General features: G+C 43.6%; 2 protein-coding genes, 1 non-coding gene and 1 pseudogene across 4 annotated transcripts; all 4 read right to left on the reverse strand.

The window, feature by feature from the left end:
- Positions 1 to 883: 883 nt before the first annotated feature.
- rbx1 (ring-box 1, E3 ubiquitin protein ligase) lies at positions 884 to 2980 on the reverse strand. The gene is made up of 5 exons (XM_037475884.2): positions 2861 to 2980; positions 1877 to 1955; positions 1624 to 1694; positions 1148 to 1233; positions 884 to 1031 (listed from the first exon to the last, which is right to left on the reverse strand). The coding sequence occupies exons 1-5, from the start codon at positions 2936 to 2938 to the stop codon at positions 1019 to 1021; spliced, it is 327 nt and encodes a 108-aa protein (XP_037331781.1). The 5' UTR covers positions 2939 to 2980; the 3' UTR covers positions 884 to 1018.
- Positions 2981 to 3148: 168 nt separating this feature from the next.
- trnaq-cug (transfer RNA glutamine (anticodon CUG)) lies at positions 3149 to 3220 on the reverse strand. Its single transcript has one exon. It is a non-coding gene; the product is annotated as a tRNA-Gln (tRNA).
- Positions 3221 to 3400: 180 nt separating this feature from the next.
- On the reverse strand, positions 3401 to 6688 carry LOC119220559 (chondroadherin-like protein; annotated as a pseudogene).
- Positions 6689 to 7721: 1033 nt separating this feature from the next.
- Positions 7722 to 15445, reverse strand: rangap1a (RAN GTPase activating protein 1a). Of its 2 annotated transcripts, none has more exons than XM_037477145.2 (16): positions 15335 to 15445; positions 14287 to 14398; positions 14049 to 14176; positions 13623 to 13682; positions 13241 to 13420; positions 12972 to 13106; positions 12728 to 12886; positions 11836 to 11949; positions 11615 to 11714; positions 11444 to 11528; positions 11049 to 11196; positions 10707 to 10823; positions 10067 to 10172; positions 9430 to 9518; positions 9125 to 9246; positions 7722 to 8509 (listed from the first exon to the last, which is right to left on the reverse strand). In XM_037477145.2, the coding sequence occupies exons 2-16, from the start codon at positions 14396 to 14398 to the stop codon at positions 8428 to 8430; spliced, it is 1737 nt and encodes a 578-aa protein (XP_037333042.2). In that variant the 5' UTR covers positions 15335 to 15445; the 3' UTR covers positions 7722 to 8427. The 2 variants fall into 2 exon arrangements, with proteins under 2 accessions (XP_037333042.2, XP_037333043.2); XM_037477146.2 differs by having other exon boundaries at positions 9082 to 9246.
- Positions 15446 to 15557: the final 112 nt, after the last annotated feature.

The following is a 15557-nucleotide window of genomic DNA, read 5'->3' on the forward strand; positions in this document are numbered from 1 at the left end:
TGCACTTCTGATAACGACAGTCTGTATGTTTGATGTGGCTGGAACAAACCGGTGCACTAGAGGAGCAACAGTGAGACAACCCCCCCCCCCCCCCCTAAACAGGACTGGTCTTGCATTTGGAGGCAAATTTAAGTTTGTCTTTAGCCAGAGTCATTATCACCCTTCTTAACTAGATTCTCCAACGCCTCCATGTGTGTCGTGGCAGGGTGATTCGAGGAGACAGTCAATCTTGGTGAGTTGGTTGAGGATATAGGGGCATTGTAAGATCCTCTGACCACACAACCCTACGCTTGTGGAGTAGGTCCTGGGCTCCTCCTGATGCCCAACAATGTCTGGCCTTTTGTGGCAAGAGTATGCAGGCAGTACCTGGAAGATGAAGGAATTGCCTTGACCTGAACCTCTGGGACATTGGGAGTCGGTCCCTCAGACTTAAGAAGCACACGAATGCCCTTAGACAGATCTGGGTGGACATCAGGAGCATGGCGCAAACTTGTCAAGCATGCATACAAGCACGTGGGGGCCACACAAGATATGGAAAAGCATTGAAAACCTTCAACCTCTTTTTTCATTAAAAGATGTGTGATCCTTTCATTCCAACCAACAGGCAGATTGAAGGGAGTCCTTACAGGTGTTGCAGTATGATTTAGGCCCAGATGGAGAACAGATTAGAAATCCGTGCAGGGGATCCATCTTACCAGTGAGGATTACTGCTCCATAAACACGTGACTGCCCCAAAGCTGATCTGTCAACCATGCGGTTTAAATATTGACCGAGTCCCAAACAGGTCTTTCCACACAACCGAAGCAGATGTTGAACAGTTGTTTCTCAGCAACTGCCATTCCAGTCTTATAGCACACTGATCCCTCACAAGTAATACAAGACCTTGGTGTGACAATATTCATGTTTATTTTTGTATTAACAACATACCAAAACAAAAGACATGGGCATAAAATAACTTGTTTACAAGCAGGAGGGAACAGAAGTAGCAGGAGATGCTTGTAATGACGCAGTAATGCAGCTAGTGTCCGTATCTGTAAAAAAAAAAAACAGGACATCCTGTCAATATAGATTCACTTCAAGTAATATTCAGAACTTTAGACTGTCCACATAAAGAAATCAGTAAAAACAAAAAAGTAATGACACTCACTTCTGAAACTCCCACTCCCTATTGTCCAGAGGACACACCTGTCTGGTTTTCAGCCAACGGGAAATACAGTGGAAGTGGAAGGCATGCTGGGGAAGAGGGTAGAAATACACATGAGTATATGCACTTGAGACAGTCAAGTTAACAGTTTCCAATTTGGTATCACAACACAATAGAAAGCGGTTAGAACGTATAAAATGCTGTTCCATTGTAAATACGGACTACAAAGACTTGGGGCAAGTCAAAATCAGTTTGAACATAAACTATGGATACATTAATATATTTACAACTGGGCAATAACTTTAAAATGAAGAACCTCATACACAGTCCAACTCGGCTCACTGTTCCACATTTTCAATACAATTGTGTGTAAGCAGCCTAATAAAATGTTTTGGGTTGTGACCGTGTGGAGCCGTCACATGGCACCATTTTTGCACTGAAGTCCTCATAGACCTACTAGATGAGAGGTGCGTACTCACGTTGCAAACACCCCAGGCCACAGTGCACTCCTCAGAGGTCGCAGAAGCTTGGTTGGCCTGGCACTCTATACCTGAGGGAGGAGGAGGATGTGGATGTGCCAACAATGCAATTTCACAGTGACATGTCACATGTCTGATGATGAATGACAGATCTGACAAACACCGAGGCTGCTGCCCATGACTATTTTTTTCTTCTTTTAATATTCACATATCAAAAAGGAGTGAACTTAAAACTGCGCCAGAGTAAACTCACAGAGATCCATGATGTGGTTCCGACAGATGGCACAGTTATCCACCACAATGTCCCAGGCCCACAGCGCCACAGCATTCCACTGGTGGGGGATCACAAACCAACATTGATCTACCGTCACTATGGGTTGTCTTGTTGATAATGAGAAATGTAATGACGGCTTCATATTGGCATCTTCTCATATAGAAGTAGTTTAATGTATGAAAAAAACTACATATGATCTGCTTCATTCTCACCTCCCAAAATAAACTTTAGAATATGACTGAAATTATCTGCGGCACTGTCATCCCATTGCTTCCACTGTTATACCCGACTTGTTGTCGTTGTATGTCATACACTTGAGGATAAAGCCAACGGTAACGGCTTTTGGCTTACGTTGGCTAACGTTGATGAACGTAACGTTACGCTTGAAAGCAGGGATGTCAAAAATATTATTAAAACGATTAATGCTAATATTAGCTCCTAACGCTGCTACCATGGAAATAAAACCATACAATTGCATCACAACTTTTAAAAGTTGTCCAACTGTTTCATTATGACTTTAGATGAGGATCACAACACGTCTTGTCCCAGCAGTTTTTGGATCTTTGTGACGGCTACGAGGCTCCCGGAAATGCGGCTTAGCTATCGTTAGCCCAGTTTAGCTCGGCGAATTAAGAGCTTACTTTTTTAACCGTAACTAAAATTTACCGTGAACGGGAGGTCTTTCTATTTATGTGACCACGTCGTGATTTAGGCAGACGAGAGCAGATTGCTAGTTAATACACCCGTTCTGCTATTCTCCCATAAATAATTGCATATTCATGCCGCTTGAGTCAGGCTAACAGCTAGCTAGCGCCTGCTCCAACAGTAAATACTCAAGACCGATTTAGCGCTAGGATGCAAACACTTTCAGTGAGCTCTATGAGCAGTCATTTGTATCTGATGGGAGACTAACGTTTAACATTTCTTAACACCATGACTGTAAGCTACTTCATGTAATCTTACCTTTTTAACTTCAAATCGCTTTTTGCTAGCTCCACTGCTTGCGCCACTCGGCGTATCAACATCCATAGCTGCTGCCATCTTGAAAGGAGAAGGTTGGCCTGATGAGCTAAAGACCCGGAACAAAACATGTAATTTCCGGTGCCGTATCACCGTGTTTCTTCGGGATAAACGATATATAAAACGTCATTTTGTGTGACATTGTTAGGTGTAGGAGTAACTTTGATACTATTAGGTCATCTAAAACCTTATGAAGAATTTGTTATAATCGCATCCAACTAAATAAAAATCAGGTTCTACCGAGATTTGAACTCGGATCGCTGGATTCAGAGTCCAGAGTGCTAACCATTACACCATAGAACCCCGATGTACTTTAACAGAATATATACACTATAAAAAGAATACTATATATTTACATATCAATAAGGTATATATGCATACAGTATATAAACCAATATCTTTTTTATTCTCATTTGATTGTGAATGGTGATTGCTATAATCTAAACCACTTAAAGAAAAAACAGGTCTCATTTTCGTATTCATTTATTTTGGTTTCTTATTCCTGGTCACTTTTGGTGCCCCAGGTTTCCTCTGTAGCTTATTTTTGGTTGGTTTGAGAACTTTAGGCTTTGCAGGCCTAGCTTTCTCTCCAGTGGTCTTCGAGAGGCTTGTTTTGTGTTTCTTCACTTTTGGAGGTCCGGTGGCCATTAGAACCATCCTAACTGGAGGAGAGCTGCTTTCTGGACAGGACTTGAACACATGGACGTCCCTGACCTTCTGACCTCTAATCTCGGGTGGGTGGCCGCAGGTGGCGATAACCTCCAAAGTATTGTTCTCTATCCACCTGAGGGACATAGAAAGTTATATGGTTATGGCCAATAATGTAGCTTTTAATAACAGCAGAGCCAAACTGATTTCAATGCGCCCTTGATCCCTGTAGCAGCACTAATTTGTTTCAATCTTTCCTTTGGCTCAGATAATCAGTAGCCCCCATGCATTTTATTGAGATTGAATGTTTTGCTCAATTCACAACCTCTCTACCAACCGAGCCAACCTGCTGCATAACCAACAGAAAAAAATGCTTCTTCTGTAGAAACCTGCGTAGTTGCAGCAGAGGACAGTCACACATCAGAGGGTTGTCCTGCAGGTCGACCACTTCGAGTCCGGTGAGTGGGCTGAGGTCAGGAAGTTCCTCGAGCTGGTTCCCTCTCACAGTAAGAACCCTCAGCCCCGGGCCCAGCCCTGCAAGGGCATACCTGGACGTCTGGACAGGGGTACAATTAAACAAATTGTTATAAATCCTGTTTTTTGAGCTGTTAGCTCCGGGCCAGAATGTTTCTTATTCTCATTCACATATAGTAACATCCATAAGACGTTCTGGGGGCATTAACTCATTTCACTTGTTTGGGAGTAAAGACTTATGTTGTTTTGGGGTCCCATTCCATTCCACTCCTTATCCCTTATTTGTACTTTCTGACTCCAACAACTAGCAGAAGTACATTAAGCATTCATTCAAAATCCATGCCTCAAAATGTTGTCCTTTCAGCAGTCACAACCTCCAGCTATTTCAAAAATTCATAACAACTCGATAGAAATTTAAAGTGAAAGAAAGTGCAGGATGCACAGAGCGATTAAGATAAACAAAAAGCCAACATTTTGGATTTATAATGGTCTCTCGAACCTTCCTCATGCCCATCTGATCCATGTAAAGCCTCTTCAGACTTGGGGACATGGGCTTGAATGCGTTTGGCCCCACCCAGTGAATTGAATTCCGAGACAGGTTGATCTCCTCTAGGTTAGGGGCCTTGGACAGAGCGTGGGTGGGCATCTCAGTCAGGCTAGTTGAATCCAGGTGAAGTGTATCGAGGAAAGCAGAGTCCAGAGCACCTTCAGCAATAGTATTTATAGTGTTGTTGGTCACACATCAGAGGGTTGTCCTGCAGGTCGACCACTGGTCAGGTAAAGTTCCCTGAGGTCAGGGGCTACTGAGGACAGCAATCCACTGGGCTCTAGTTTGGAGATGGCATTTCTCTCCAGGTGCAACACAAACAGACTTGGTAGGAGTGCGGTTCTTGCGGAGGTCAAGCAGCTGCAATTTGTGGGTGAAGCCTCGTGGGACTTTGGTGTGACCCTGGCTCTCACATGTGGCGTGCTTAGATTCAATCTGGGCGCGTTTTGAAAATGACAATTTTTACATTTTAACAACATGTAAACATTGGCAGACATTTTGTATTTTGATGTTCATTGGGTCGCTCAATATAGCACCAAGTGGCTGAATCGATCTCTCTGCAGTTTTGTGCTGAGTACAGTGAGGCTTCTGAATCTGACACTCTGATATCATACTATTGATGGAATTGCGCTGTCAAACACTCACATCACAGTCACTGTGTCTAACTGGACACTTGACTTTCTGCTTGGGCTCGCCTGTGGGCAGGCTTCCTGGGCTCTCATCGGCCTTCTCAAACTCGTCCTTCAGAGCTTCCGCTCTGCTGCGGCAGATCCGGGGGAGCCACGGCCTGCAGCGGCTCACCTGAGAGGTGAGGAGGTCCGGCGCAGGACCCCAGCAGCTTCACTCCACCGACACCCGCCCACTCCCTCAGGGGCCGCATGTAGCAGTTACAGTACACCGGGTTTCCTTTGAGGGCAAATGAGTGATGATTGTCATGCAATGCAGAGGAAATGTGTTATGTCTAAATGTGTGTACCGCACAAATGTCAGCTGTACTTGTCAGGTTGAGGGCAGCCAGCTTCTTGGGGCCCGAGAGGGGCTCCAGGTAGCGAAGCTGATTGTGGCTGAGGTCCAAGTGGGAGAGGAGGGGGGCGCGGGACAGAGCCTGATCTGACAGGTCCTGAAGCGACATGTGGTCCAGGTAGAGGTGCGTAAGCTTCGCCATGGAGACAGATTTTTCACCGACGTAGGTCATGGAGTTGTGGCTCATGTCTAGGCGCGTGACCTCAGGAAGCCTTGGTGAGGAGAAGAAGAGTAAAAAGAGTTTGTTTACCGATAACCCTTTTCAACATGTTGAGGAAACCGAGCTGCGTGAAGGCTCCTGGCTGGATCTCCTCCACGCGGTTGTGGTCCAGGTGCAGCTCCTTCAGGGACGAGAGGCCGTCAAAGGACTCCTGCAACAGTCAGGTCAAAGTTTAGGGGGGCGGAGGGAAGGGAAATTAGACATCCTGACAGTAAGTCAAAAGTTTTAAACCAAATGTCTCGACTCTTCAGTGTCATGATATCTGGAAACCACTTGCGGTTTCCTCTTACCTGATATAGGATGTCAATTTTGTTGTAGGCCAGGTTGAGGGAAACCAGGTGGCCCAGGGTCCGGACAGCGCCCTCTCTCACCTGGTTAATGTTGCAGCGCTGCAGGTTGAGGTGCGTGAGGTAGGGCGTGAGGATGAACGCCCCCCTGGACAGAACCTGCAGGTTGTTGTTCCTCAAGTCGAGCTTCGCTGTTATCTGCAAAGGGCATTGAACAGAATATACAGAATATAAGGACGGTGCTGTTGCAGTAGAGCCCATGAGCAAGACTCGTCTCCTTGGCTGCAGGACACCCTACATTTCACTGATTTCTCTTAAATGCGCCAAAGAGCTGCCAGCTGCCATTCAGTGTTTCTTCCTCTAACACTGTGTGTAAAGTAAAAGTGAAGCATCACCCTTTACCTTTGAATTCCTCACCTCGTCTATAGTCGGGGGAATCTCTGTTATGTTCTTGCTAACGCAGGTGACGGTGAGTTTGCTGTCACAGCTGCACACTGTGGGACATTTGCCTGCTTCTACGCGTAAACTCAGTGCTAAAACCAGCAAAAAGGCCTCAGCCGGGGAGAAAAGCATCTGAAGCGGGAAAACATGAGAAAAACATTTGAAAGGTGCCTTCATTCAAACTCAAGTGCTTAGAGAAGTAACAAGACTGTTTACGAATGTATTCAGTCTTATTTGGGTTTTTCCATTGGAACACATTATGTGCTGCTTTGTTCTTTCTAGAATATTTTGTGATTAAGAACATTTACATTTATATATATACACACACATATACACACAATCACATCATCAACACTAGAAGTCAGCGCAGCTGGGGGAAAACTACCAAGAAAACCCTCTTATAAAAACTGATAAAACAAGGTCTTTGAAGAAAAAGCAGAAACCTGGCTTACCTTCAGGCTGAACGTCCCGTCACAGCCGGCTTGGTCGCACAAACTAAAATGCAGTTTTTGTGTGAATCTGCCAGGTAAGGCTTCGGTTATCTGCGGTTGACTTGTGTCCAGCGCATACTGTCAGCGGTCCAGTGGGCTAATAAGCAAACCTTTGGTAAATTCTTTTACAATGACCCCTGATCTCTGAATCTGATCTTAAATTGTACTTATAATGGCACTTTTCTATAACATGTTTTCAAACTGCTTATTTGATGAAAAATGTACTTTCTTGTTACTTGTTCTTCTGAGTTTGTATCTCTATGTGGAAATGCACTTATTGTACGTCGCTTTGGATAAAAGCGTCAGCTAAATAACATGTAATGAAGTCTTTCAATGCAAATTAACACCGTGGCTTTACAATTTCTGTCTGAAACACAAGGAGCAACTGTATTTGTTGGTTAGACTGAGCTTATTTGTTTGTATATATTTAAAAATACCATTCATAGATTTGTGACAACTGAATTTCTTTCAGCCCAGTGACACAAAAAAAAACAATTCAGGAAAAAAAAAACAATGAACAAAAATCAGCTTCTTCCAGAAAACCTTGGTTAATTAAAATGAAACTTTTGAGCTGTTGTTGCTCAGTTTCCATGGAGTTGTAGAAGTTTGTTACATTCTCATGAAAGTTCATATTTCATTTTATTATAAAACAATGCAATAAAAAGATGGCGATAGACATTGAAAAATCACACAAGCTTTATTTCGCAACACAAATCTCCAACTTTGCAACGTCTCCCCCATTTAAAGGCAGAAAATACATTTAAACAAACGTTATCCCCTTTGATGGATTAGATTGTATTTTACAGTGTTATCACATTGATCGTCGATGCTTATTTGTAACAATGTTTGACCATATCAATGAACTGTATAAACATTGAATATAAAACCACAGAATATTCAAAATGCATGAAATATAAAATAACATTTGGAGTGACTGACACTTTGAGCATAGATCCTTTGTGTTTAGAGCTTTACACCAAAGTATAAAGCGTAATCTGTGCGTCGGTCAGTCAGATGTCTCTAGACAGGAGACACATGTCTATGTTTCAGTGGGGAGTGAGGTCCTATTTGCCAAAGTACACAGGCCAAGTTGTCAGTGCTGTCCTGTGGTCGTACGTGTGTACACAAAGCACTTAAATTATTTTGACAACATAAGGGCATACTTTACGCAGACACACAAAGCATTCAAGCCCAGTCCGGAGTCCAGGAAGAGGTTTGTTGCTGAACTTATGAAGGACAGTGGTGATGATGGAGTGAGTCTGTTTGACCCGGGTGCTGCGCAGCCTTCTTGTCCTTAAAAGTTAAGCTTGTGTGTGCTGGTTTCCGAAGGTCAATCGGTAATAATTCAAAGTTCAGTCTGTGTGTCTGTATCCACAGTCCTCAGCCCTCACATCTGACTCTCTGCAGTGTGGACTGGAGGCTGTTTCTGGCATTGCCACATGAATCCAGAGCTTTGTTGTTTCTGTGAAGGAGAACACAGACAGTTGGAGGATGAAGTCTAAACATAATATTTTAAATGTATATTTATCTGCGGTTAAAGCCCAGTTCAGCACTGAGAGGAAACTATATATTAGACTAGAGTCGCAGACAGTCTAGTGGAGTCAGAAAGCTTTAAGAAATGAACCCGTGATCGGCTTAAGTCCTTTCCTGGGATATTAGCAGGAAAGTTTGCTACTTCAGAATTTTCATAAAATCTGCATTGTTGTTGATGTGGGGAAAGATATGATAAGATTTACAAAGCAAATGCGAGTTTGTTTGGCTGTAAACAGATTTGTGTTCTGGTGTTTCTAGCAAAACACAGCTACTCAAAGACTGTTTGCTGCAGGGTTTGAAGCTTAGGTAACTTGAAGGATAAATCACTAAGAATCCTTAATGTACTGCTTGTCATGGTGGCAGAAAGTTAAATATTATCCCAAACTAAACATATCCAATAAACCCACTCCAACACACTAATGAGCAATCACCAGAGTCCCCCAGCGCAAAACATTCATTATGTGCTTCATTCCTGAAGATAGTTATTGTGGTATTTTGTACCTGCAAGCTGCCAGCTGATTGGCTCATTCGGTCACGCCCTTACCGGGACAGGAAGGCCTGCAGCACGGCCACGTTCTCTTTGGGGAAGTAGTCCTGTCTAACAACGTGCTCCAAGGCGTTGAGGTGGCCGGGGACCACAAGCACAGGCTTCACCTTGTCCTCGCTCTGAGCCGCCAAGAGGACGGAGGGATGGATGGTGAGAAGGAGAAGACAGCAATGGAATGTAGTGGGAAGACAAACGTGAGATAGGCAGAGGAGAGGAATTGAAGGAAACTAAAAATGTATCTAAAGAGACAGTGATGAAATAGAGATTTCAAACTTTGCTGAATGAGGGCAGTTTAAACGTACCTTGAGAAGTCCAAGCAGCACTAACAAAGATGATACAAAGCTGTAGCCTTGGAAGGACGGAGTGGAAAAAGCTTTCTTCAGGAGGGCATCTGTTGGTAAAAATGTATTGTTTACTAGTAACACATGTCCAACAAAACTCACAAAAACTAAAAAATCAAAGAAAACAGGTGTGTCTTGTTAGCACAAACTATTCACAGATCAAGTGAAGCATTAAAAACAAATTAAGAATACTGTGCTGAAACAATTCAACTAGCCTCTCTCAGCACTTGTTGGTGCATTCGTACTGTAGCAGAGATTGACATAAAAAAACAAGGGAAAAAGCAGACATTTACAGACAACAATGCAATTCAACCACTAGAAATGTTTTACTTCTTGTTACAACTGGAGAGTGAGGAATTCTGAATATCTCGTTTTCTACCTTGATTCGCCAGCGTTTTAAGGCTGTCTAAATTAAAAATTGTGTGTCAACACTCATTCTCTGACATCATCAGAGATATATAAAAAATAAATACAAATCACAAAATGCCAGAGACAGAAAGGCAGGGATTTAATGTATTATGCTATCAGGTCAGTGTAGCCCTTGTGAGCGAGGGTATGTACAACAAACAATGAGATCGACTGATGCAGAGTGTCTCACCGATGCTGTCCAACACAGCGTTCTTAACGTCATTATTCTCCTCCTTGTACACAGATGCAATCTTGAGGAAGGCTTCCGCTGTTTTTGTAGGATCTGACACATCCACCTAGAGACAGAGAAAGGCAGAAATACTTACTGATGGCCCCTCGTTCGCTTCATGCACGTTTATAAAAAGGGATGCATGGTTTGTGCATTGAGTAAACATCATGCCTACAATCTGAACAAGAGGGGTGTGAGTGGAACTGCTTTGCACAGCGAGGAGTGGACAATTTGTTGTGGTTGGGGACCACTGATCCATTATATAAATTAGGCTGGGTGTAAACAAACAACCGTCACGTTGCGCAAACCGTGTTTGGCTGCCACACAACATCCACGTCTGATAAACCCTCAAGCTTTTATAACTACAGCCTTTTGATTGTTCTGAACAGAAGTCTAAACTGATCTGATTAAGATATTAGACTGCGCCGAAACACGTACAGTAACAAAAATAATCCAGTGTTGGCGGTAACTTTAATTTGGAGTGAAAGGATAAAACGTTGGAGGCGAAACGAAGACCCTTTAGAAATACCTTTTGCCTAAATCCAATCTCAGAAACCTGTAGGGAACACTCAAGCTAGTGTGTGTCTGTGTGAGTGTTTACCTGCTCCTCGATCAGCATCGCTCTCTTGGCCCCTAGTTTGAGCAGTTTGTCTGGGGACGGAAAGCTGAGGAAAGATGAGACGTCTGGCGGCCGGGATACAGATGAAGGGGTGGACACCTATGAGGAGAGGGGGGGGGGAATAGTGGTTAGAGCATATAGCAGTTAAATCCTCTTTATTCTGTATTCACACTGCACATACTAATTCATCCTCATAACTTATAGTTAGAGAATCTTTAAATCAACTTTGAATCATATTTAATCATGAATGCGTACCGAGATGTGCAGCAACATATTAGTTTGGGATAATTTTTTGCTTCGGTGCCACACATCATCACCACTGACCTTGATGCCAGTGCTTTCCTCTTCCTCCTCCTCCTCCTCCTCTTCTTCCTCCTCCTCCTCTATTTCCTCTTCGTCCACATCATCGTCTTCTTCCTCATCGTCCTCATCGTCCACGTCATCATCATCATCTGGCTCGCCCTCGTCGTCACTGAGACAAATTAAAAAGCACTTTAGTGAGAGTAGAATTATCTTTTCATGTGTCACAGCGGGCAGTTTGTGTCAGTTTTAGGCGCTGATGTGACACCTGAAGTAAATGTTTCAAACAGTAGAGAAGGAATCAAAACTCAGACTCGCGCTATTGGCCTCCATGAGCAAAAAAAAGATAGACGAGTAGAGAGGATGTACAAACTTCCATAAATTCACCACAGGAGTGTGTGTAAGCACGACGTGATTACCTGAGCGATCCTAGAAGCTGGCCCATCTTCATGGCCTCCATGGCATCTTTCAGAGTTTTGCATCCGTCCTCTCCTAGACTGTTACCTGAAAATGTAACCAGTCAGGGAAGATAAATTAAAACAAAAATGAAAAAAATCCAACATCATGTCTACAAATGAGGAGGTTTTTACCATTTAGATCCAGTTTCTCCAGCTTGTCTCTGCCCTTCACTGCTCGTGCTACAGCCAGAGCTGCATCTTCCGTAATCTCGCCAAATGACAGATTGAGTTCCTGTGAACAGAATATTTACTCAGTAGGAAAGACAAATGGGTGGGACAAGAGGTACAGAGAGATAGATATTTATTTCAAAATAAATGAGGACAGCAATGAAATGTTGTCCCCATTGACTAACCCGGAGGATTGGTAGTCCCTCTGAAACAGCTTCTGCAATAGCTATGGCTCCTGCTGGCCGCACCAGACAGTCTCCAAAGTTTATCACCTGGATGTTGCGTAGGTGTTTCAGCGCCTGAGGAGAATGCAGATATTATTTGCTACAGTTTTGAAGCCTAAAAAGGGTATTATTAGTAGAGCTGTAGTAAAAGTGATGAATGGTGATCGAGAAATTGGTGGATGATTTATTTTTAGGTAAAAGATACAAACTATAACTATATATATGGTAAATACGGTAGACTGTAATACAGATGATTATTAACTGTGTGTACAAGTCTATATATATATATATATATATATATATATATTAAATGTCAGCCCTGTAGTAGAATATGTTGGTGTAGAACCACACAGGTGTATATTAATACAATTACTAAGTCTTATATTCCAAATCTCTTTAAAACATTCCTGCAAAACGTGGGCTAAAATGATTGCAACTGCTTTATATTCACACAGGGGTATGAAAACTAAAACAATGATGACTACAAAATGTAACCTTGCAGCCCGTTTTGAAACCAGATTTGTGCGTATATCGTTTGTGAATGAGGGTCGCTGCCATAACATTGTATGAAAAATGACAAACTATTAATGTTTTTTTTTTTTAAACGGTGATTCCGCTATAACACTTGTTCGCATATTTCCGTATATGCGCACACGCGTACCAGTGGACATACATCCGGCCGGCCGTCAGCCATACCGTTAGCCGGTCAGCGCCACCCGCCCCTCCCCGTCAGCCTGTCGGATAATCAGCAGCATAGCAAGCCTCCCCCCGGGCAGTCGAACCATCTGCCCGACTCAACTACACCCCCCCGCCCGCCTGAAGTTGTAAACCATGGGGAAACAGTGTAATGCACCTGAGCCATGGCGATAGCCCCCTTCTCAGTGAAGGTGTTGTCGTTGAGGTTGAGGATGCGGAGGGCTGAGTTGTGTTGCATGGCTTTGGCCAGAGCCGTCACCCCAGGGTGATTGATGCCATTCTGAGGCATGTGAACCTCCTCCAGGCTGCCCATCAACTGAAAACATAAATTGTAATCATATAAATCAAATACGCAGTCAATCCGATGTTGTCGGAAGGTCACGGGGTTCTTTGTCCTGTACCTGGAAGGCTTGAGCGAGGGCAGTGGCTGCATCGTTCTCCAGGCGGTTCCTCCCTGCAACAAACACCTTGAGGCCGAGCGGGGTGCCTTCTGCACTGGATTTTTTATGGCACTGGATCAAAGAAGCAGCCAAGATCTGAGGAGTCCAACAACACAGATGGCAAATTTTACAGATGTTTTCTACAGCCATAATTGTAAACACTTTATGCAAATCAAATAGACTTTAGTGGAGCAGTGGATTTCTGTGGGTCGTCTCATTTTAAAAATGACCTTTCCCCCTCCGATGCCCATGCCACAGTTGTTGAGACGTAACTCCTGCAACGTGTAGCAGGCCGTGCTCTTGAGCAACTTCTCGATTCCCTTCACCCCATCAGGCCCAAAGGCGTTGTCACTGAGATCTAAAACGGTCAGCCGGGCCCCTGCCAGCATCACAGCGTCACCAAGGGAATTCTACAGCAGCAGGTGGGAAAGAAACAAGATAGAAACGACAGGACGTGTGGGGGCAATATACCAATAACAAAGACAACATAGTAACAACATTGTAATCATTCAGGAGTAGAGCCAGACATAGAAAGTAGTATGCAATATTTCAACCTGTTTTGACTGCAAGCCTAAACTTGCAACAAGGCCAATGATGTAAGAAGTGCATTACCAAGGCAGCTGGGATCTCAGAGCGCAGGCGCCCTGTAAACATGTCACTCCAATAACAGCGCTGAAAGAGAGACAGAGAGAAGAAACAATGTCAGTTGAGAGACACACCTTAAAAATACAAAAGTAACGATTCATTGCTCAAGACAAAGAATAATCTGCCTATATGTCAATGATTTAAGTCATTTTTACAAGCAAAAATTTCTTTCATGGTTTCAGATTATATAAGATTAACATGTGTTGCTTTTCATGGCGTACAAGTAATTACTAATGACAAAATAACGGCAATCTGTTGACACCCTGTTGGGTTTATGGGAGGGGAGTATTCCCCTATCTGCTGATACTCCATAGACCAGCGTAAGTTTATTAAGATAAGACATACATTCCCCAATTGAGAGTGATCACAAAGGTCAATAAAAACACTCTGAACCTTGAACATGCTCTTTGTCTCTAGGGCCTTGGCGATGGCCTTTGCTGCCTCCACCCCTACGGTGTTTCCCTCCAACCTCAGGGCTTGTAAATCATCAAATTCCTGGATCTCCTTAACCATGTCCGACACTGGAGGGCGGGAACAGAGTTGGGGGTTGAAAGTTGATGAAGAGGCGTTAAGGGAATCATAGGCAGGGTTCCTGACACGCCAACCATTCAAAGCGATGTCTGACACTCACCTGACTTGGCATCATCCAGCTTTCTTCCCTGTCCTTTGTAGCTCAGCTCTACCTCCACTACTCCTGTCTTAGCCAGAGAGTCGGTCAACTGGGCAACACTGTCTGCAGCCATCTGGACACCCGGGAATACACACAATGTAGCTTTATATTCTGCTTCATGATAACCCTGTTGTCCAGTTGCTTTACTCTGCAGTCATTACCGATCAGGAATCAAACCACAGCCCACATGGAGCAAACATACGGGTCTATTGGATAGGAATGTATGGACATTTGGTAAAGCAACTGCTTTGCGTTTCACTGGCATTTTCTACTGTAAGCGGTGTTTACTATTGGGTCAATCCACCCTAAAATAATATTTACAATTGCATTAAATACACTGCAGCTCTGGATAAATTGATGGATTTGAACATACCTCATACGTTGAATAATATACAAACGGTTAAGATGCAATCGTGCATTTTGGGACATATTACTCACCACCTCGTGTGAAATGTAACGTTAGCTCTCTGTATTAACACTGAAAGGAGTTGAACTTGTTGAAGCCAGCCACTAGTGCGAAATCCCCGTCTACATAACAATAACACGAGTTTAACTTCCTTCAACACACGAATACAGCCGCCGCGTTTTATACACGCCGACCAGAGCTAACGGTACATTCATGAGAACTGAATGTTGTTTTGGGGTAGATTTTCTTCTGTGCGCTGCCCGGCTAGCTTTAGCTTTAGCCGTTATGCTAACACACCAAAACGGTTTGAAGCCAGTTGAGCTTGAACATTGACAGCAATCGTTTTGAGAAAAAAAAATTACGTGGTTATTTGGTAGATAGATAACACACTTATTACTGTGGTTGCAGTATTATAAAATGTTTTATCGATGTGAGCTAACATTAGTTAGCTCGCACTGGTAACGGTACGTGGGACAGAGCATGGCTCTCACTCGGCCTCTCCAGTCGGCCACCTGAAAACCACTGACTAACGTTAAAGTTTGTATTAGTCACCCGTCGTTATTACGGAATCTCGAACCCAACAGAAAATGATCGCCCCATTACCGCAAATCAGCTGTACTGAATCCGGTCCTGTCACACACTCCCGCTCGCTCTCTGCGTTCAAAACCGAACCCAGTACTACACGAGCTTAGGGCCGGAGAGCCGGGACTTGTAGTTCAACTGAACTACAACACTGCGTGATGCTTTCACGTTCATCTCGTAATCTGACCGTGGGAACGATGGATGACGACGAGGCCAACATGTCAAATTCAATCATGCAGATAAT

This window comes from Pungitius pungitius, chromosome 12, assembly GCF_949316345.1.
Source record: "Pungitius pungitius chromosome 12, fPunPun2.1, whole genome shotgun sequence".
NCBI classification, from domain to species: domain Eukaryota; kingdom Metazoa; phylum Chordata; class Actinopteri; order Perciformes; family Gasterosteidae; genus Pungitius; species Pungitius pungitius.